The following is a 24,483-nucleotide window of genomic DNA, read 5'->3' on the forward strand; positions in this document are numbered from 1 at the left end:
ACAAATTCACATTAGTCATTTTTTAGACATTTAATTTGAAACTGTTTTGTGACATATGTTATTATTATCCGCGAAATCATCCACGTCAGACTGACTATCAATATCACAACTTTTTTTAAACCATTCTACCACTTTATAATATCCATTATAAGGAGACACTTTGTTAATATCCATTTTTGAAAACTGCCGTTTCTTTGTGTCTGATGACCACTCAAAGTCCCACTGAAAGAAGAAGTAAGATAATGTTTTTAAGAACAATGTCAGCTTTTTGACTTCTTTCTATAATGTGCATATATTAGGGTTGTTTGATGTTTCTTAATGTATTTTTTTCTCCCTCATATTATAATGTTTTATAGGGTTTTATAATGTGCTGTCTCTTAAACTTGAAACAAACAAGTTTATGAAACAAATATATTCATACACATATAGTTTTATTTCGTTTTTTGAAATTTCAAATCGACTGTTTGCATATCATTTTTTGTCAATGAGTGTAGACTGATCACAATGAATAAACCCAGATATAGAAATATAATATAAATTTATGTTTCGTCATAAAAATGAAATGTTGTTACTTTTTCTTCATCCGAATTAAAATATTTGAAACTTTTAATCTCCAAGATGCTGTCATGCAGTGTTCGTCTGTTTTAAATTAATACTGTGCACTATTACCTCTAGTTCTGGACTCTCGGAAGACGCCGATTCCATATTTGTATTTGTATCTTTATTTATTGCTGGGTTGTCACCCTTGTCACGAAAAACCTAAAACAGTGTTTAATATATTAGTCATAATTTATTAATTTTAACATCTCCAATCAAGTGTAATTGTTTAACAAAAAAATCAATGTACTGATTATGCCTAAAATGGGTCCTCAATTGGATATAAAAAAATATCTTTATTTATCTGTTTATTCGGTATTTGTTTGCTACTAACAACGAAAATATGTGTTTCAACGGCGTTTGAGTATATCTTTAGTTTTGTTCGCAGTTTTGCACCTAATGTAATACAGTGTTTACTTCATTTTGAGCATATGTGTATATAGTACCAGTGTGTATATTATGAGTCTCGGGTAAAACTGTATGTATCCATATAGATTACTGAAAATGAATTTGATGCATTGAAAAATAGAAAATAATTTAAAATGATTAGAAAATACCATGAAAACTACCTTTTCTCTTCGAATCACTTCTAGAAAATTTCTGTATTGAAAAGTAACTAACAAGTGCAAGACGATACACGTTTTGTGCATGTCCTTATAACTGAATAAAAAATTGGAATAAAAATACTTACAAGACCTTTTATAGGACCTCGCTAGTTAATTTGTCAAACGAATATTTGTTCTACTTAACAGAGGCTCCCTTAGCAACTTTGTTGTAAGCAATGTCAAAATATCAGTTCTTGTTTGAACATTTACTCTATGCCCTTAATTTATTCAATGAAGAACAAATGCCAGTGGATATATTATTATTACAGAACAACTATTATTTATTAAGTAAATTCTATTTCATCATGACAGTCTAAGTTAGTTATCTCCCATATAACAGAACATACTTTTTCTGAAACTCCTTTTTCATAAAGTGTAATTTCTTTGTCAAACAATGGTGATTCTCTGCAGATTATTTGTTTGACACTGGTCTGAAGATCACATGTTCCACAGATAACAGTACTATTGTCATCTGACCAATCAGATTCGTCTGATTTTCTGTTCCTGAAAGTCAAACAATGTACTTTTAATAATATTCAACGATTGGTATGTAATGAAAATAAAAAACGAAAACAATTTTGCATAAAACTTTTACATATTCTTGCATTTTAATTGTATTTTTGGTTCCTCGTTTGTTTTTGACACACGCCATGCAGGTTCTACTTTACGGCCTTTGAGCACTTGAGCGCAACTTCGTTTTTGTTCGAGTTCGTGTTCCTCTGTCTTTAGTTTAGTGTAAGTCTTAAGTGTTTTGTAGATCATCATTTGCCTCTTCGATTTTTTTCTTTTGAAATCGTGTAAAAGAATAGGTTTTAAAGCAAGCAAACACAAATTATTCTGACTCTTTTATGTATAGGAGACCTTTGTCAGCATATTTTCTGTATATTTTCGTAACTTGACATATCCAAGCTACATGTAGAGTTAAGCAAAAGATCAGAAATCGATTGTTAGTACACGAAATTCACAATTATAGAGAATCATTAGGCTATGGCACATTTTACTTATATATGCACTGATCTCATCTACTACTTACTCTTTTAACAAGGTTATGTTATCATCTGTTTGTTGTTGACTGCTGGAACAACTTCTTTGGAATATAATCTGTTTGATATTAAGTAAAACTGATGTGTGACAGAAAATGGACCTATGTAGAAGATAGCTGAAATGGAGTGACCACTTTGCATTGTTCTCCAAGTTTGCACTGCACTTAACCATAGGAATATTATATATCCAACTCTATTATCGCTTTTGTATAACTAACACATTTAAACAACATGTTTCGAAAGAAGAGGAAACATTCCCTACAGAAAAAAGGTAACATAGAATGATTTTTTGTCAGTAAGAGGAGGACAGCTTAGACTTAAAGCAGAACTTCAAGCAGTTAGCATCTCCTATTAAAAATTCCGTCACACAGTGGAATATACGTTTTTTTATATCAAATTAATACTCGAGATATTGCTAAACTAGCCATGCGGTAGGAGTAAAAATAGAAAATCATCATATTATGAAAATAGAAAGTACCATTCTACAAAATAGTTGTTATTAATTACTAGTAATTTAGCTAAACTAGCCATGCGTTAGGAGTAAAAAAAGAAAATCATCATACTATGAAAATTTAAAGTACCATTCTACCAAATAGTTGTTACTGAACTAGTATATATTTGTTTAGGGGCCAGCTGGAGGACGCCTCCGGGTGCGGAAATTTCTCGCTTCATTGAAGACCTGTTGGTGACCTTCTGCTGTTGTTTTTTCTATGGTCGGGTTGTTGCCTCTTTGACACATTCTCCATTTCCATTCTCAATTTATGTTATTAAGTTCTAGTATGTGTTACAATTATTATTGACTATACTATGACTGTAAGGAATCATGGGTAAATATAATAGTATCATTCGGCAATCCTCGGTAGAATCCGCTACTCTCCTTCTATGATAGATGAGGGTACGGAATCGGCCGAGTTGAGACGAATGGTAATAGTATTAGTACAAAGGATACCCCAAAGTGAATTCCAATCAAACCCAACCTGAAAGAAACAGAAAGTTTACGATAAACAATAAAAATTAAGACGAGTGTAAACAAATTTTAAAAAAACCATTAAAGCGAATGTACACAAGCATCTGTAGATATATAGTAAGTTTAAGAAATTTTCCAATTTCGTTAATTTTGAAAAGTTTAAAATCAGTTTTCTAGAACATTGATGATTCACACATCGTAGCACATTTTAAACGATTGTACACAAGCATCTGTAGATATATATATATATATAGTAAGTTTAAGAAATTTTCCAATTTCGTTAATTTTGAAAAATTTTTAATCAGTTTTCTAGAACATTAATGATTCATGCATCGTAGCACATTTTTTTTAATGCTTATACAATATAAGGATAAATGATGAAATGATAAGTCCAATATCTCAAATTACTTATTTCAAATATTCTTTGAAGATGTAGAGAGCAAATGTAAAATATCACTTGAAAGACGTTATTTTCTTGTCAACATAAGCATTAAAATAGTATTTGAAAAAAATTCACATAGCTGTACCATTCATATAGAAAACCTGATTATTTTCAAAATAAGAACTGAAAGGTTGGGAATATAAGTGATGTTTTTTTTTTGTTATTTATACCAGGACTTGTTACTAACCTCGCCAGCGTCCATGGTAATGTCTTTATAATGTAAACAACTGTCGACATCTGTATGTATACCCCTATCAGATAGGTTGTGTCCCCTGTTATAGCTGTAAGATACATACATGTATGCACCCCTCTGTTCCTGGTTTGTCGATACTAGAAATGTAAAGAATATCTGTATTGGATCTTCAAGTAATATAAAACATATTATATGTCATGCACTAGACTCACATGCTCAGGCTTTTTGTATTTTAATTAGTCAAGAGTAGCTAGTACTCGATCTTTAACATTATTTACAGTATCCAAAATCTATATTCTTTCCAAATCGGCATTAAGTCCAATGCATACAAGCGCGCACTATGTTTAGCTATTTAAAATAAGGTAAATTCATACGTGTTGTAGTTCTAATTGATTACGGATTTGCTGATGCCTTGGTACCATCAGCCCCAACAAATTAAAGAAATGCCGCTAAACGTCATCGCAAACTCGAACTATTGCTCTGAGTGCTATCTTTTGATAATTTTTGTCAATTTTTTATTAAAGTATAGAAATAATATACTTATTTCGATTAATGCCTATCTTAATTTCAAACAGACAAAGCGTAAACAACATCAACAATACACAAGTACGTGTATAAAAGAGGTACGAAAGATACCAGAGGGACATTCAAACTCATAGATCGAAAATATACTGACAACGCCATGGTCAAAAAAGAAAAGGACAAACAGACAAATAATAGTACAAATGACACAACATAGAAAACTAATGACTCAGCATCACGAACCCCACCAAAACCTGGGAGTGATCTCAGGTGCTCCCTCCGAAAGGGTAAGCAGATCCTGCTCCACATGTGGCACACGTCTTCTTGCTCATGTTATTACAAACCCGGTAAAAAGTCTTATTCAGTAGGTCACATTCGATTATAAGGAAATTTTTTCCAGGTTTCCTGAAATTCCATAAAGGTTTGAAAAAGGTTATTGAAATACAGCAGAAGATGTCACAGTTTCTTACATGACGGGTTCCACATATTCACTGGCGGATCCAGAAATTTTCGTAAGTGGGGGCCCACTGATTGCCTAAGAGCGGGCCCGCTCGGGTCATGCTTCAGTGATTTCCTATATAAGCAACCAAATTTCCCCCAGAAAACTGAGGTGGGCCCCCTTGGGCCCCCTCTAAATCTGCCTCTGATATTGAACAGAATCTGCTTACCCTTCCAGGGCACCATATATTGCTCCTACTTTTGTATGCGGTAAGGGTTGTTTGGGCTTTTATTTTCTATTGTGTGTTTATTTATTTGTTATAATATACTTTGTCGTTTAATCGTTTTACTTTTCTCCATGGTATTGTCAGTTTATTTCCAACTTGTGAGTTTGAATGTCCTTTTGGTATCTTTAAAACATCTTAAACTGATAGCCTTATTGTGATTGGGGTTTGAAGAATATAAAATAATGGGCTAATATTACCAAAAAATGGAAAAAATCATAATAAACGGAGAATCATGGAGGTGCTAAAATTGAAAGAATTCTGAATAATGGGATGCATAAATAGAATTTTTTTTAATATAATTAAAAAATATTAAGAAAAGGGAAACATGGCTATAAATTGAAGGGCCCACATACCAGACCCTCCTTACTTTAGTTGACGAACGTTTATGATTCATAATAATTATTATAAATTTGTGTTATTATAGGAAGCTTTCTCTCTAGCACAGTCTCTAGATTTGACAGGAACTTACTCATGGTATACATATGCAAAAAATATTGTTAAAGAGACTAATGTTGACCTTAATATTCTTTCTACTTGTAAGGACATAAAAGATGTAAATAAAATAAAAAACGATATAAAGTTAAAAATGAAAAATAGATATGAAGATTTAATTCAAAATAAATTTCAAAACATTGATGATAAAAGTAAATTTTTTCTTTATAAAAAAATTAAAAAAGATTACAAACTAGAATCTTATCTTAATACATCTAATTTTCAGATAAGGAGATTAATCACTAAATTTAGAATAAGTAATCACTCCCTTTTGATTGAAAAGGGGAGATATTTTAAAATCCCAAGAGAGGAACGAATTTGCCATAAATGTAAAATACTAGAGGATGAGAAACATTTTTTACTCTATTGTGAGTATAATAAAACTCTAAGAAATGATTTTTTGCATGAACCCCCTGAGGGGTTCATGCTTATATATTGGCGAGTTTTGGATGTGTCTATGGGCCACTCGATATCTCTCGGCCGGAAGTCAGAATAAAATTCTCGGAACGTCTCGAAATTTTTCGGTCATTTATACAGGTCTTAACAGGTTGTTTTCTACGTCTTTGATATGGTCCCTTGATGTCCCTTGACGACGCAATTATATTTGTTTTAAAACGACCGCTGTACACTGTGTGTATCTGGGTCAATTATAACGTGGTATTGTATGTTGACTCGATATTATGTAAACTAATTATGTTTGAAGATTTAACCACGGGATACTGTGTATTTCATCATAGACTTACGGGAGAGAACATTCTGGTTAAATTAAAATATTAATATTAGATCGTAAAACAGAAAGATAATATTCTTATCAAAAGTATTTAATTCAATCGGAATCAAAGAAATATATACCAAATATATACTGTATTTATGTTTCTGAAGAAACTAACAATGATTGTTATATATTTCCAGAGTTGCAATTAAGAAATAAGTATTTTATATGACAATATACTCTGCTTTGGTATTTTTAAATATTCATTTGTAAAGGAAACATAAAAATTAGATCTAAATAAATTCTTGCATCCTACAAAAAAAAAATGTTTATAAACAATAATCATTATATTTCTACGTTAATTATTTTATAACATTTTAGTATTTAACTTTTATGAGTAATTATTATTTATTTTTTTGTATGGTAATATATCCATAAAACGGAAAGTAAGATAAATGTATTCAATATTTAAATTTTAAACGGTCGTGAATAAAAATACGTGTGTGTTTTCTAATCATAAAGCATGATTTTAAATCCTTGCAGCTCACAACAACCGTAAAATGATTTACAATAATCACAACAAAATTTAAATGCAATTATGTTAATGTTGATTATTTTATACTGTTTTAGTATGGATTTAGAAGTATTTGCTTATAGTTTGTATAGTAATATATTCACAAAGTGAAATGTTAGAATTTAAAAATAGATTCATTCGATAAATAAAATGTCCACCCGTAAATACTTGACGTTCTTGTTTATTGATATTATATATATTCAAAAGAATTTGAAAAAAAATACTAACAGGAACGTTAGTTTATTATAAAATTTTAATTCAATTTTTGTTTGTTTGTTTTAATAGTTTAACCTTATAGCATCTACATATTTGTACTATGGTACTGTTTTGAAAATTGTATTCACTGTGTTGACCAACTATCCTTCACGTCTTGATTCATTCACATTATAGATCACATTTCAAAAGCACACTATCGGTTTGCGTTCTAAAAAATTCCGGATAAAATGTCAATGAATCCGGAGTCAAAACCTTTAATGTAGGCCGTTTGACATTCGAATTCAACTATAAGTTTAAGATATGTGATGACGCAAATGCGTATTCTTTTCCTGAGTATCAGTGGGATGCTTTCTATTTACTATTTCGTGCGCTAAAATACTACTTGCATGCAATCCTATTTTAAAATTCACTCGTGAAAGCTTATTTTCGTTTTTGTTAATATCTATAAATTCAGGACACGGTAGAAAGAGCTTTACATGTGACTTTGTTTATCTTTTGTTTCTTTTTTGAGTCACTGTTCTATTATAAACTTTGACCTTTTCGAAAAGCTAAGGATTGTCTACCCAAGGAATAGATTCCTCAACTTTGTAATGTATTTAACCGCCTTTTAACTTTTTTCATTCAAACGTCACTGATGCTTTTTTTTTTTGTAGACTTATCTCGTGTCTGGCGTACATCATTTTTATTCTGGTATCTTTTTATATCTACATACCTTTTTATATAAATTGGTCATTTTAAAAGTGTGTACAGGTGTTCATAAACTTCTGAATTAATAAATTCTTCAGCAAAACTAAGTTTCCCTGTAAACTCAGGAAACCTTAAAATTTGAGATGTTTTATGAGACCAAAATAAGTCTCTTCATAAGAGTTCCCAATCAATTGCATGCCACAGGTTTCACCGCATACAACATCTACACTGAGTAAAGACTGCTTCAAATACGAGTTGACGGAACATATAGGCTATTCATGTAGGAAACAAAATATAAAGATATGATAGTTAAAATAAATGCATCCAGAATTCCAGATTATAAAGCAAACTTAGTGCATAAATTTAAATTGCGATAGTTAAATTGTGCAATTTGCATAAGTCATCCGGTTAGTAGAAATCAGGATTTGCCAAAGGGGCACAGTATAATGAAAAAAATATGTACATTCCCAAGTAATAAATAAAATAGTCGAGCTTTAAAATAACCATTCAAACAGAAGCTGTAAATATATACTTTCATCTGGCTTCTTCTATTCACAGTCAATTATTTCAATTCAAAAGCAAACACAAATTCAGCAACAATCTTTTGGTGACCCGGCAGTCAGCGGTCTTAGGTTCATGTATTGCTTTTCTTTTTTTAAAGAAAGCAACTTGTTTCATCACATATGTACTGAAAATAATAACTTTAATAATTTAAATGAAGAAGAAAAGTTTCAATATTTACTAAATCCATCATCGCCTTTACAAACAAATAAGTTAGGATCCTTCTTGAAAAAGTCATTAGAACTGAGGGCAGGGGACTCTTAACAACTTGTTTGTTGTTAAAAAAAATTTTGATGCTGTTATTATTGTGTATGTTTAATATGTATGTTTATTGTGTTTATTGTGTTAATATATGTTGGTCACAAACTGTAAAGTTTATATGACAATAAAATATTTGATTTGATTTGATTTGATTAATTTTTTTCGTTACATGATTTAGTTATTAACAAAAAGCAATTTCCACTGTCAGAGCATACACACATCGTAAATAATTCTGCAAATTCGTATATTTTTTCTTTTTTTTTTCTTCTGAAATTTCACTCATTTAGTTCGAGACAAAACATATGATAATATTATACATTGAACTTTTAAATCAATTCTTTTAAGTATAAATGATCGTTTATAGTCAGACTCGTGGTTTAAGAGTTAAATGATATTTAATATCATGTTAGGTAAATCCCCGTATAATTTAATGAATGATCTACATGTAAAACGAATTTCAATTTCCTAGAATGCAAATATAGTTTCTAAATTTGAATTCGCCGTGTATGAAATACACAAGAGAGGTATATATGTAGATATTAACAAAAGTGGGAGTTGACATGTTATAAAAAGGTCTATCTTATAATATAATTAATCTAATACAAACATTGAAAGTACGAATACAATGTTCATTTTTGAATTGAAAGCTTCTTTTTATAATTTCATTTGGGTGTTTAAAAAAATCCGCATGCAGTTAAAACTAGACCATACGCGCGCTGAACAGTTTGTTTATCTATAAAAATACTCAAAACCATTAATTCTCAATTATACATGTTTTTGCTACAATCATAATTTTACCGTTTGTATTTTTATGCACTTTTTTTAAATGTTGTCGCTGAGAGCACGAAGTAGTATATATACGGAAATAAACAACACTAGGCTTACCACGTCTCGCACAGCGAAGTTGGCATCTGATCGTGAGGTGAAATACATCGAGCGTTTATTATATTATCTACAACACGAGGAAGCCGAGATACTGCGCAAAAAAGCGATTTTCTGATGATATCAGACGCGACTCCAGTTCCATTATCATGTGGTCTATAAACGCAAAATATAATGAGACTTTCCAAAACTGCTTTGGCGTGTTTGCAAGGTGATTAACTCTAGTAGTCTGTCGGTAACATCGCCTTTGCATATTTTCAACGATGGTTCAGATAAATCTAATGCCGATTTCAAACAGATACATCGCTTTGTTCAGCTCGTAACAAGTCAATAATAGTTCTTCATTCTTTTTTTTATCCTCCAACAGATCACATTCGATACCTTTCATGTATTTCGACAGATACACGTACCGTACACTACTCTGTAAAACGTGCATCGAAACTACAAGTGAAATAACACATTCAAATCGTGTAATGGATGCAAGGTACTGTCCGATTTTGTCATCTCTAATAAAACTTTTATTTTGAAACCAAATGTCGTTATTATAATGAAATTTCATCAATTAAAAAGGTGACAACGTATGTTTCCTTTAAATTTTTATTTTGCCATTTTTTATTTTTGTTTACATGCTGATTCGATGTGCACGCAGCTGCGTGTTGGCGTATAGGGAGCTACGCGCCTTCCTTGAAAGTAAGGGAAGCTATATTGGGACTGATCTTAATAGTATCGGACATTTTAAATTAAAATCAAACGAAAAGATTGAAGTTCATAGAATATATATGGAATTAGCTAAAACCTTTAAAAGGAAATTTTGTATATGCTACCAATGTTATGTTAATGCTGACATTATAATTTTCAATGTATAACACCATTCTGTAATTAAAGGAGCACGGATATTAGTTGTGTATGCCAAATGGCAAATTATAAAAGGAACACGTGTCTTTGAAATAACAGTTGTTAAAAGGTTTTCTACAGTCAGTTTTAAGAGCTAGCTTTACAGCAAGTGTCACAGAAAGTGTCCAGTTTGACATTGTTGGTAAGTTTCCAGTAAAAAAACCTTGAAATATCTCATCAGAGATACCATGGTTATAATTTTTCACTCAAGACGCACGCTTTATCTCCATACGACTCACCAAACTAAGAGACTCGAAGTAAAACTGTCTTAAATGTATTACGCAATATTCATTATCTATCTCACTTAAGAAGACAGCTTACATTATTCTCCCATACCTTTTGCCATAAAAAGTAATTCTAAAGTGTTGACCGAATAATTTTAGCATCACTTAAGAATAATTTTTCTGTATGCTTCATCTTCGCCTGTCAACTATCCTTAGTGAGTATTTTATCATTTTGAAACATAAAAAAAATAATTAAGTTGTTTTCGTGATAATATTTTTGATTTGTTTTTGGTAATTAACTGCAAACAACTTTGTAAAAAGATATGTACATGTGCATAAACCATTTTTCAATTTAATTGCTGCACTTTTCCTGGTATCACTTTCCTAATTGACTGTTTAATTTGTATTTTAAGCAAAACCATGTTTCATCGAAAATCCGGATTCATGAGGTTGTATGTGTTTATTTATTATCAGACTTAATTATGAGATTGTTACAATATGTTTCAGCTTGGCTAATATTATTTAAAGCTTACGAATAATATGATTTACAAGATCCACTGCAGTGTACACAGTAGAGCCAATCACAGTTTTAGAAATGACATTCAGCGATTTGCGCCTGTTCGCCGATTCTCTTTCCGATTGGTGTTTGTGCTCTGGCTCTCTCACATACTAGTACTCGTACCTATCTGCTGGTTCTCTCATTAACTCGTGACTGTGTTCTGGTTTTCTCACCGAATCGTGCTTGCGCGTTGATTCTCTCGTAGACTTGTGCCTGTGTGCGGGTTCTTACACCAAACCATGCGTGTGTTGTGCTTATTCTCTCAGTGACTTGTGCTTGTGTGTTGGTTATCTCACCGACTCGTTACTTGTGACCCGTTTCTCGCATCTACTCCTGCTTGTGCGTTGGTTCTCTCACCAATTCTTGCGTATGGTCTTTCTGGTTCTTTCACCGATTCTTTCTTGTGCTATATCTAGTTCTCTCACCCGACTCATGCTTGTGCTTTTGTTCTTTCACAGACCCGTGCATGTGTTTTGCTTCTCTCATCGATTTTGTGCTCCGATTATATCACTGATGTACTGGTTCTCTCACGACTCGAGTCTGTGCTCTCTCTTCTACTTTCCCAAGTTGGTGATTGTGCTCTCCAGTGTATTCTACTCGACTCGTGCTTGTGATCATGATCTCTCTTCAAACTCTTACCGACTCGTGCTTATGTGCTGGTTCTCTCACGACTCGAGTCTGTGCTCTCTTTTTTACTTTCCCAAATTGGTGATTGTGCCTTCCAGTGTACTCTACCCGACTCGTGCTTGTGATCATGATTTCTCTTCAAACTCTCACCGACTCGTGCTTATGTGTTGGTTCTCTCATGACTCGAGTCTGTGCTCTCTATTCTACTTTCCCAAATTGGTGATTGTGCCTTCCAGTGTACTCTATCCGACTCGTGCTTGTGATCATGATCTCTCTTCAAATTCTCACCGACTCGTGCTTGTATGCTTTTCTCTCAATGATTCGTGCTTGTACACTGTTTCTCTCAGCGCTTCGTGTTTGTGCATTGGTTATCTCACCGACTCGTGCATATGTTCTTATACTCTCACCGACTAGTGAAGATCTAGATCTCTCGCTGCTTCAAACGTGTCATAGTGTTTTGTTTTTTATAAGAATTGCATTTACATTTCGTATGTATTATGATTGAGTTATACTGTCTAATACAAGGTTTGAAAATGTTTTATTTATTTTTCCGGGTTTCTTAAAAGATTTATTCACGTATTTGTATGCATCTAACATTTAAATACAATCGTAAATTTGTCTTTCAATCAATGACCCCTCATCAATGCCCTCGAGTTCTATGGAATGTAAGAAACTTGAAAAGAAACATATCCAAGATAAACCAAAATAGCATCTGAAGAAAAAAACAAATTTATAAAAATAAAGAATATTTTATCGATAAGTGGACTTACGTTGTTCAGTGGTTGTCGCTGGTTCATGTCAGTCATATTTCTTAAATATGGGTGTTTTTAAGAAATGAGCAGTTTGTTTCATGTTTTCATATCGGGCGGGACCGTTTATAGCCGACTATACGGTATGCAAAGATCTGCGAAGATGAGATTAAGTCAATTTTCCGGGACCCAATTTTCCTGACACCTAACGATCGAATTCGGCAATCCTCGGTAGAATCCGCTACTCTCCTTCTATGTTAGATGAGGGTACGGAATCGGCCGAGTTGAGACGAATGCTAACGATCGTTTTGGAAAAGAGAAGGAAGATACCAAAGGAATTGTCAAACTCTAAATTCGAAAACGAACGGGACAATGATATTTGCAAATAAAAAACGACGAAAACAAACAACTGTTTACAAAACACAACATAGAAAACCAAAGATTGAGCAACACAAACCCAACAAGAAACCCGGGATGATATCAGTAGCACTGAAAGTGTAAACCGATCCTAGTCCATATCAATTTTCCTATTTCTGTCCCAGTTGTCATGTCTGCGTTCTTACATTTTAACTCTGTATACATACATTTATCGCATTCAGTAAGAGTCTGGATTCTTTTCGATACTAGCAAATGCAAGTTGTACTTACCGATTCAACAATTTCGTAAAACTTAGAAAACCAGTAAGATACGGCACCAATACTGCCCAAAATATATCCAACAATTATTATGGTGTGCATGTAAGGCTGCAGCTGAAAAAAAATTACTTAGGTATTATAAATCATAAACTATCCAATACAAAAAACTAGTACATATAGATGAAAAAGAGCTCAACATGTTCTAGACTCATATAATATAATCCACAACTGCTTTCCTTTATATATAAACTATGTACATTTGGATTCAAATTAGGTGTCAATTCATAATGTTGCTAATCTTCTAACGGGTTTATTTAAAACAAAACAAAAACAAAACAAAAAAACAATTCATTTTTGTTAACATAATAAAATGATGAAATTAAAACACGGTATCTTATACAATAAAACTATATGTAACAATCAAAAAGAACAATATACAGCAAAGTAAAGTATAGTCTTAGTATGAAAAGGTTCAAAGGTTTCGGAAAGGAACAAAAAGTAAGTCTAAAAAACCTCATCATATATACCAGGCTTAATATTGTGTTTCGTCTCCAAAAGACTCATTTGTAACACTCGAATCAAAAAAGTTTTTAAAAGGGCAGATAAAGCACGAAGTTGAAAAGCCCTGAGGACCTAATATTCCAAAAGAGATACTTTAAGGACAACCCATTTGGACCCATTTGGACTTTTCGAAGTACGGCATGTTTGAATCATTTTTAACCTATACTTTTGAACACATAGGAACATTATATCTATGCTAAAAAACCTACTTTATCTCACCTTTGCAGAACTTTCATATACGATTTTATCATCAGATATGGTAAGGTATTGTGCGACACACATGGTTATAAACATTAAACACAAGGTCAAAAAGAAGGCTGAACACAAACAATGATATTTTTCTGTTACAGGCTTCCGTTTCGTTCCTTTTTGGTCAGCACCTGTAAAAAAAAGTGTCACATGATCAAAATATACACACTTTTTTTTTTGCGTTTTTGTCTTAAATCAATGGTTTCGATAAGAAAATAATACCCGTCGAAATTTTGACGGTACGTATTGTGGTAAACAAATGTCCGGCGTCCGTCCGTCCGTCCGTCTGTCTGTCTGTCTGTCTGTCTGTCTGTCTGTCTGTCTGTCTGTCTGTCTGTCTGTCTGTCTGTCTGTCTGTCTGTCTGTCTGTCTGTCTGTCTGTCTGTCTGTCTGTCTGTCTGTCTGTCTGTCTGTCTGTCTGTCTGTCTGTCTGTCTGTCTGTCTGTCTGTCTGTCTGTCTGTCTGTCTGTCTGTCTGTCTGTCTGTCTGTCTGTCTGTCTGTCTGTCTGTCTGTCTGTCTGTCTGTCTGCCGTAAACATGTCGCACCGTAACTTGAGAACGACTTATCTAAATTTCATGAAACTTAAAATAGTAGTTTCTTATGATGGTCAAATGATCTGTATACCTTTTGGTGAAAATAAGATTAAAACTTTTTGAGTTACGGCACTTTGCAACTAAAACAGGGGTGTGTTTTTTTCACATGTCGCACCGTATCTCAAAAACGATTCTTGATTATTGCTTTAAACTTTACACTCTTCTTAGTTATATTAATCTTAATATCTGTATACTTTTTGGTGTTGATTCAAAATTTTGTTTTTTAGTTATTGAGTATTTTGTAAAAAAGGGGAAGGGGTTTTTTACATGTCGCGCCGTATCTCAAAAACGATTTAGGATTATTGCTTTAAACTTTACACGCTTCTTTGTTATATTAATCTAAAGATCTGTATACTTTTTGGTGATGATTCAAAATTTTATTTTTGAGTAATTGAGTATTTTGTAAAAAAGGGGAGGGTTTTTTTTTACATGTCGCGCCTTATCTCAAAAACAATTTATGATTATTGCTTAAAACTTTACATACTTCTTTGTTATATTAATCTTAAGATCTGTATACTTTTTGGTGATGATTCAAAATTTTATTTTAGTGATATTTAAAAAACAACCCACAGGATAGGGGGTTTGGGGGGGGGGTGGGGGTAACATGTCCCGTCGTGTCTCAAAAACAGTATATGGTTATTGCTTAAAACTTTCTCAGAAACTGTTTATGATTATTGCATAAAACTTCCACACCAGACGTCGGGCGTATTATGGGCTCATGGCGCAGCTGTTTATTGTTTTGTTAATATAAAGCTTAAGAATCACTACATTTTTGTTTCGAGTGAAATTGAGATTGTCACTGATTCTGTGCACGAAGGATCACAATCTCTTGGCACAGAGAAACAACTTGTCAAGTACACACGTACTGTATTTTCTTTGTGCGGTTCGAACTGTCGTGTGTTATCTTATGTTTGTTTTGACAGTAATCTATTCAATGTTTTCAATTAAAACACGCAAAAAAAAACCAACCCGAATATCTAAACAGAACGTGCATGTTTATTCCAAAGTACAAGTGTACCTGGAAGTCAAAAGTTTATGCTGATTGAAAACTTAAGTCTAAATTCAAATAGCGCAGCAGTGCAGCAACACTTGCATGCATATGGAGTACATATCTCTCAAATGGTATAATAGTCCTTAGCTTTTACTTCATAGCACTATTTTGGAAAGAGGGATGCTAGACTATAGAAAACTATTGAACAAGGCCCAGTTATACAAAATTAACCTCATCTGTACAACATGTTAACTGTTGCAATCATAATTCGGCGATAAAATATGTTTTACAGATTGTCACACAAATACGAAAGTTTAAATTTGATTCGGTTAACATATAAGCCTCAACAAATTCCCAATTATTCGCTGTCATAATTCCGCTTCATTTCTTGTTCATACATTAGCACACAACACTAATTGATCACACAATTTGTATATTAAAAAATTGATGTAATGTTTTGTAAACTATATAATCTTTAAAGTGAGGCGAAAGATGCCAAAGGGACATTTAATCTCATAAGTCGATAATAAAACAACGCCGTGTTTTGCATGGCAAAAAACAAAAAAAAGGAAAAGACCAAAAGACTAACAACCGTACACAAAACAAAACATAGAAAACTGAAGACTGAGCAACACGAACCCCATCAAAAACCGGGAATGATCTCAGGTGCTCCAGGAAGGGTAAGCAGATCCTGCTCCACATGTGACACTCGACGTGTTGTTAAGGTAAGAACAAAACCAGTGATAAGTCAAATTTGGAAAAAGAGTACAGGATTGTGGTTACAACTGGATCTTATCCGTCGTCGTGAAACAGAGATTCCCTAACTGTCAATCAACTCCCCCAATCCCAGACGAGGGAAGAATGGGGTTGTCTAGCACACATGTCACATAAAACCATAGACTACATGAACTTAATCAAAATATCAAGAGTTCGGCTTACATATTACCTACTTACCAATATTTTCATTCGATGGTGTTCTAGAACACCAACAGTGTAAACCAATAGCTGCATTAACTACTGTGCCAAATAAAGCAAATATAACCTGGAATATAGAATACAATCATACACTCAGATATCAATAAATAAACTAGTAAAAATTTGTAGACCTACCACATATAAGGCCTAATCGAAAAGGTTAATTATCATAATGACGGGTGTTGAGATGTTGCAAACAGTTTTTTCTTCTCTCAAATGGATCCTGCACAAATCAGCAAAGTTTATCTAACCGCTATTTAATAAGTTAAGCAAAATGGAACATGTCATGCAATACACAATAAAAATGTCTTAAGGAACATATGAATACTAAGTATGAGTTTATTGTGCACAGTTCACACATCTGTATGAAGTTAGAACTTTACGCAAACCTTGCCTTCATTAAAATAATTTTTTTTTCGTTCTGTTGCATTATAATTGACAAAATGTTAAAATATTTTATTAATTATTTTGTGTATATCATCTTTCTAGACAAACTATGATTGTTTTTCAATTATATGTCAAATTATATCTAGAAAATGCACGAAATTCTTTAGTCTACATATTAGCCTATGATATTGAAGGACTTCCTAGTGCACTTAATATATTCAAATTGAAACGCAACTATTTTACTATAACATATGTATATACAGATTTTCATGATCAAATTACAACCAAACAGTTTAATTGTGAATTGTGTAAAGTCATTTTACCTGTCGATTCATATGGTCATTTAAAGGTATGTATTAATTAAAACAATTGAAACAAATGAAAAAGAAACAAAACAATACAGAAAAGTAAATTGATACAAATATTTTTGTTCGAACTAAAAGGATTGCTTAATTAAATGAAAAGCTCTAGTTGCATTACACAAAGTGAAATCAAGAGCAGAACGACACACCGTGGATACCACTTACAACCATTTTAAGTTGATTTGATTGATTATATTAAATTGGATAAATATTAATAAAACAGGTAGGACTCTCATTTTAGCTGCAAAAAGATATATTCTTTATCTAATGCTTGAACTTGGGTTAAGGGATGACAACGATAAATGTTCACTTAAACTTCACGAAGAAATTTGCATGATTAAATCTACCATCTCGAGAAAAATAACCAATTGACTTAAAACTGAAGCAGGTTTTACTTTTGCAATAGCATGTATACAAGTTAAATTATGTATAAAAATGAAAAAGATATGCCAGTTAGAAAGATACAAAATTGAAATATAATTTAATAGGCAAAAACAAATCAAAATTAAAAATCAGACAACATTTCATTTGAAAGTTTGTAAGTCAGATTACTGGTTTCAATCATCGTCTGATATCAAGAAATATATGCATATTATGACGTCTTTACACTAAATCAGTTGATTGTGTACTGAATGATATTTTAGTCTGGGGAAACTTGATTTGTTTATTAGTTGAAATAGGGTTTTAACTAGCTCCCAATAACTGCGAGTACTGTTATATCCATGTTTTGTGTCTTGTGTTTTAATTCTAGCTGTTTTTGTACTTTGTACCAATATGTTGAGTATAACATTTTCTACTGATCTTTACAGTTGAAAATAAAGAAACGACATCATTTTTGATTGGAGGTCAACAGATATTTTAAAAAGTTGAAAAGACTAACAGTTCAAAAAATCGTTTTATGTCTATAAATCCATGCATGTTTTTTACGTCTTTACACTAAATTCGTTAGCGGTATACTGATTGATACTTTAGTCTGGAAGAACATGATTATTCACAATTGGCTTTTAACTAGCTTTCGGTAACTACGAGTTCTCTTATATCAACGTCTTGTGTAGTTTGCTCTGTTATTTAGATGGAAAAAAAACAACAATAATATAAAACCTGATATGCATTAATTTTTCAGAGATGGGTCAAGAAAAAATCGAGTGCGACGCCTGCAAGCGAGTAGAAATGTCCGATCTTGCTTACTGGTGGTGCGGTGAATGTTCCGAAAATTTATGTCATGACTGTCGAAAATGTCATGAAAAAATGAAAACAACCACAAGTCATTCTGTTATTTCCATCGACGAATATCTAAAACTGAAACCGGAAATAGCGTTACATCCGATCCATTGCAATAAGCACGATCGGTCGATAGATTTGTATTGTATCAATCACGATATGGCTCTGTGTCGATTATGCATGACCGAAAATCATCGAGGCTGTTTAAAAATGCTGCCGATAGAAGATGCCGCACAAAATTTCAAGAAATCTCTACATTTAAAACAAACGCTCGAAAGTCTTGAAAGTATGCGAGAAATGTTACAACGACTTGCTGAAGATAGACTAGAAAACATATCGGACATTGAACAATCGGAAAAACTCGTAAAGGAGAAGATATCGACAGTTCGAGACAGATTGATTAAACACATAGAGGCGTTACATGAACAAATTCAAGAAGAAGTGTCTAGCATTGTCTTCCAAAAAACACTCCAACTAAAGCGTCAACACAATGACATCCTAGAGCAGCAAGAAACCAACAAACTCTGGACGAAAAATATCGAAACAATGATAGCGATGGGTTCTGATATGAACTTGTTTTTGATGTCACAGAAGTATAGAGACGTTCGGAAAGGTCAGGAAGTTTTCGTGAATGAAAATCAGAGACAATCCCAACGATATCATATATCGTATCACGAAACTGAAAACATACTCGGCAGTATCAAATCATTCGGATACATCAATGTCACAACCACACAGTCTAAAGTCGCTATGCCGAACGATGAACCTATGCCTCTGAAGTATTTCCCGCTAGATATGAACAGGTTGCGCATGCGAGACGGTTCAGCTTTACCACCATTACCGTTGAGTAGATTAACGAATCGAACAAAATTCTCTCGAACAACCATGGGAACAAATAAAACACTAAAGCCTGAAAACTTCCGCTTGAAAAAGAAAATTGAGGTACCGAAAACGAGAAAAAATCTTGATTATGTATGGATTACAGGCATTCAATATATTCCTACGACGAACAAAATTCTCGTCTGCAACAGGAACGATAACCACCTTTACCTGTATGATGATTATGGTAGAAAAATTAAAGAAGTGCCACTTAACACAAGACCATGGGGAATAACTTTACTCATGGGAACTCAAAGTGCCGTCGTTACCCTACCAGAAATCAAAGCTATACAATTTATTAATATCATGACATTTGCTCCAGCTAAAACGGCTAATGTTGGAACATGGTGCGCAGGAATCACCAACGTGAGCAATCAACTCATCATCGGTTGTGATGGTTGCTTTAAAGTCTTAGATGCTAGCGGAAACCTTAAACATACTGTTCCAGTCAATGGCGGAAGAATATGGTATATTCATGCCTGTATTAACGGAACGATTGTTTATAGTGATACGTACAAGGTTTATGGTGTCACCATTGATGGAGGAGAGATTTTCAAGTATGAAAGTGAAGATATGGATTGTTCTGAGGGGATAACGACCGATTACAATGATAATATTTATGTAGCTGGGAGGGATTCCAATGATATTCACCAGCTTTCTCTGAATGGCGAACTCTTACGTATCATACTGAGTAAATCGGATGGACTCGTTAAGCCGTACGCGCTCCATTTTCGAAAAAAGGCAAGACAACTTTACGTATCGTTTGACGGGAAGTTTATTGCTGTATATGACGTCAAAAATAGTAGATGAAAAACACGATTTATATTCCTTTGTGTTACTGTTGATAATATCGGGTCAATATAGAAATAGTCAATATAATTTGTTTTTCTGAATTGGTTTAAGATTTATATGCTAACTAAATGCTTAACCTGTAATGATTTTTGTTGAGCTAATATGGCGCCAATACAGCTTAGACCATCTGCAATCATATGTAGCATTATGGATGACATAACATATCGGTTGATTTTCATTGTCCGACGCTGGTTGGTATAGAATCTGAAACGGAAAAAAATACGATGTAAAGTGTTAAAATTGAGAGAGAATGAAAACTATGATGGGTGCTACCATTTGATTTCAAATTTCATCATAGCCCCACAATAAAATCAAATGGTAACTCCCTAATAGTTTTCATTTAATTACTTTAGAAGAAATATATCAATTATCAAAGCACTAAAATAAATATGACAATTTAAAAAGGCTACCCATGGAAAATATTATGTTTAATAACAAATGAGGCCTATGTGAACATATTTTCTTGACATCCCATTTGTTATGAAAAGTCCAACAGAGAGAACAAATGGTACACGCATTGATCACAACAGTTTGAAAAGTAAATAAAAGGTTAAACAGTCATCTCCTTTGTATTGGTATATAAGTTTTTAGCTGAGGTTGGTTTATTATTTGAAGAGTATATCACCCCAGGTTTTGGTGTGGTTTCAGTGGCGGATCCAGCCATTTTAAAAAGGGGGGGGTTCCCAACCCAGAGTAAGGGGGGGGGGGGGTTCCAACTATATGCTACCATTCAAATGCATTGATCGGCCAAAAAAAAAGGGGGGTTCCAACCCCCGGACCCCCCCCCCCCCCCCTGGATCCGCCACTGGGTTTTGTGTAGCTAAATCTTTATTTTTTAATCTTGTGTTTTGTCACTTTTGTGTACTTTTTGTGTGTCTTTTGTCTGTTATTTTTTAGCCATGGCGTTGTCAGTTTATTTTCGATTTATGAGCTTGAATGTTCCTCTGGTATCTTTCGCACCTCTTTTATGAGCTCTCAACTTTGTTTTAAAGGCCGAAAACTTTTTTTACCCAAATATCAAAACTCTGAACATCACACAGGAAATTCGAATTGTCGAAATGCTGGTATCTTGCATCAGAACCGGTATGTTTGTTGTTCACATATATCTGAACTTAAGTCTTTCTTATTGCTTATCAGTTTTTAATAAGTCGATACCGCTGGTTGAAGACTGCTTCCATTCCAGGAACTATATCTGGTATGGAAATATGAATTGTATTTATAGAAAAGCAAAAGGTGTTATACGTTTGCTTAAGAACACGATCCACACGACATTATAAATCTATTGGATACTTCACTTTTGATTTTCACAACACAATTCATACACGATTAGTGTAACGACGAAAACGCATAAGACTACATAGCATGAAAACTAAATATTCAGGGCCGTAACTAGCCTCTTTAAATAGTGAGGCAAAATGAATTTGAAAAATTTTGGCGAGGGGTCTGGGGGCTGTTCAAGGCCCCCAGAAGCTCTGAGAAAAATAACTCAAAATCGTGCATTCTGAGCGTTTCCCGGACTCTTTCTTACATTGAAACGCAATTAATTTTTAGCTATTTTTTTCGACAATATTCTGGTCTGAAAGCAAAAACGTAGATTCATTGTAATTTAAGACTTTTAGGTTTTAGTGACAACATTAATAGACCGATACAAATGTATGTAGGATAAACTGCAAAAATCGTATTTCTCATAATCATTAAAACTGGATCTGTCTGTCTGTCTGTCTGTTCTTGTCTTGTATTGTGCTTAGAGTTTGGTGATTTTTTTATGTCTAGATTTAAATATAGTGACAGTGCAGTTATATTCTTTAAGTACTAGTACTGCTTAAGTCGACACTTATGATCATCTTGACCTTGTTTTACGGTATTAATGATTCTTATATTGTCGAAGACCATCCAGCAACTATCAAGACGAAGAACAGGAATAAAAACTTTGACCAGTGATCATTTGTATTTTTTCTATGCATTGACTTTGTGTGCGATTAGGTCCCGTGCACGTTTACTCAATTTATTTTCTGTTAAAGGGTCTGAACACGACTTAATGCAAGTTTAACCCTTCAATGTAAAAGTCATATTTATGTACGTTTCGGCAACTAAATTTATCATTGTGCCCCTTTAATAGCAGACTTGTTTTTGTACTGTATTGATTTTGTTATCAGTAAATTAAAAGCAAACTAAATATTACTAGTATGTTATATATACACATTCATGGATCTACAATCTGTCGATACCTGTAACTTGGCATTGCACAAGGTCATCTTTTTCTCTGACTGTTTATGACGTCTTTACACTAAATCCATTGGATGTTGGATGTGTACGGATTGATAGTTTAGTCTGAGATGCATGATTTTTTTATTAGTTGTTAGTGGCTTTGAACTAGCTTTCAAATAACTGCGAGTACTCTCAGATCTGTTCCTAGTGTCTTTTTTGTTGTCGGAATGTACAAGTACCCGGCCACGTCCACTTGTATTTTTGTCCATCTGATGAGTTTTTCAACTGATTTTTATAGTTCGTTCTTATGTTTTACTGTTATACCACTGTCCCAGGTTAGATGGGGTTGGGATCACGCTAACATGTTTAACCCCGCCACATTATTTATGTGTGTGCCTGTCCCAAGTCAGGAGCCTGTAATTCAGTGGTTGTCGTTTGTTTATGTGTTACATATTTGTTTTTCGTTCATTTTTTTATACAAATAAGGCCGTTAGTTTTCTCGTTTGAATTGTTTTACATTGTCATATCGGTGCCTTTTATAGCTGACTATGCGGTTTGGGCCTTGCTCATTGTTGAAGGCCGTACAGTGACCTATAGTTGTTAACGTTTTTGTCATTTTGGTCTCTTGTGGATAGTTGTCTCAATGGCAATCATTCCACGTCTTCTTTTTTTATATATATGGCATTGATGTTTTTTTTCAAATGATTTGATACCGGGACATTTATGCTCTTACTTTAATTCAAACCATGTCAGCTATCTAGTTTTATCTATAAAAAAGAGCCAGTTTTTTATTCTTTGATAGCAAGTTCAATTCACCATGCAGAAACGACCAGTTGTTTTCTGTGTCCAGTAGCATCGTGTGTTCTTAAAATATTTTCTCGCACAATAAAATTGAGAATGGAAATGGGGAATGTGCCAAAGTATAGACATCGGTGGACATGCAACATTGCAAAACCACACGTTTACAAATGAAAATCAACACTCAGACTATAGTTATAAAGTAGGAATATAAATGAACAAGGACAAACCCGGGACACAAAAGTACAAACAATTGACCATCAACTCTGAAAACTAAAACATCAGAGTGAAAAGAACTTGATTCTTTCAAGACACTTTCCGTGAAAACAATTTGATATGAAGACAACCTTTTGTTTCATTTTTTTTAAATTTTCAACATGAGGCATTTGCCTCATTTGCCTCAATATAGTTACGGCCCTGATATTGATAACTTGTGTTCTCATCGAAAATCCTGATATTTTGGCGCGAATTTAATTTTATGATGCATTTTCGTCGAAATAGTCACCGGCTTCAATAATATTGGTACCATTTAATGTCCTCAACGCCAAAGCGAATCTACATAAGTCATTGTATTTGAATATATATAGCTGTTACTTACGATATATGTACAAGTGTCCAGAGGGCAGCACTAAACACCCCAAGCATAACTCCAGCCAGTTCCTGGTCATCGATACATCCATCTATATAGAATAGTATACGATGCACAGTACAGTTTTCCTCCATTTGTTCCTTTACTGAATATCTATCAAATATGATTCACTTAAAGTCCAAAAGACACTACCATTTTCTTACTCATTTTTAAGTATGATTTATGAATTTTATCGTTGCAAATTCCACTGCAGATTTAAAAACAAAGTAGATTTAATCCGCAATTTGTTGCACATATAAAAGTAAATGTCAGTTTTCTTTTTCCAATACGTACATATGCTCACACATAAAAAGATGAAAACATAAGGGTAATAACCTCCCAATGTTCTAACTATTTTTAATATAAGTTTATTGTAAAATAACAACAAACTTCAAATACACATTGATCAATAATAATTTTCAGTTAATTTAACATACGAACAAATATAATTTGACCAGTTTCTGTAAAGCACCATATGGTACATAATGTAAATATATATAAAAACCACATTTCCTCTTCAGAGATTTCAGTGATTATATCCGATTTGACACCTTTATGACAAAACTAGGATGCCAACATTATGTTGACAAAATTCTTATATATATTTGTAT

At 33.2% G+C, this 24,483-nt stretch overlaps 2 protein-coding genes across 2 annotated transcripts; one reads left to right on the forward strand and one right to left on the reverse strand.

Moving 5' to 3' along the window:
- LOC139500035 (lysosomal amino acid transporter 1-like) lies at nucleotides 1-24,483 on the reverse strand. The gene is made up of 11 exons (XM_071288744.1): nucleotides 23,843-24,483; nucleotides 20,316-20,442; nucleotides 16,517-16,604; nucleotides 13,948-14,108; nucleotides 13,180-13,281; nucleotides 3,842-3,984; nucleotides 3,195-3,222; nucleotides 2,236-2,303; nucleotides 1,550-1,706; nucleotides 670-759; nucleotides 1-222 (listed from the first exon to the last, which is right to left on the reverse strand). Exons 1-11 carry the CDS (start codon nucleotides 23,965-23,967, stop codon nucleotides 31-33), a joined length of 1,281 nt encoding a protein of 426 aa, XP_071144845.1. The 5' UTR covers nucleotides 23,968-24,483; the 3' UTR covers nucleotides 1-30.
- On the forward strand, nucleotides 17,418-20,321 carry LOC139500034 (uncharacterized). Its single transcript, XM_071288743.1, has 2 exons — nucleotides 17,418-17,509; nucleotides 18,410-20,321. The coding sequence occupies exon 2, from the start codon at nucleotides 18,412-18,414 to the stop codon at nucleotides 20,194-20,196; it is 1,785 nt and encodes a 594-aa protein (XP_071144844.1). The 5' UTR covers nucleotides 17,418-17,509; nucleotides 18,410-18,411; the 3' UTR covers nucleotides 20,197-20,321.

The sequence above is a fragment of the Mytilus edulis genome, chromosome 13, assembly GCF_963676685.1.
Source record: "Mytilus edulis chromosome 13, xbMytEdul2.2, whole genome shotgun sequence".
In the NCBI taxonomy this organism is placed as follows: Eukaryota; Metazoa; Mollusca; class Bivalvia; order Mytilida; family Mytilidae; genus Mytilus; species Mytilus edulis.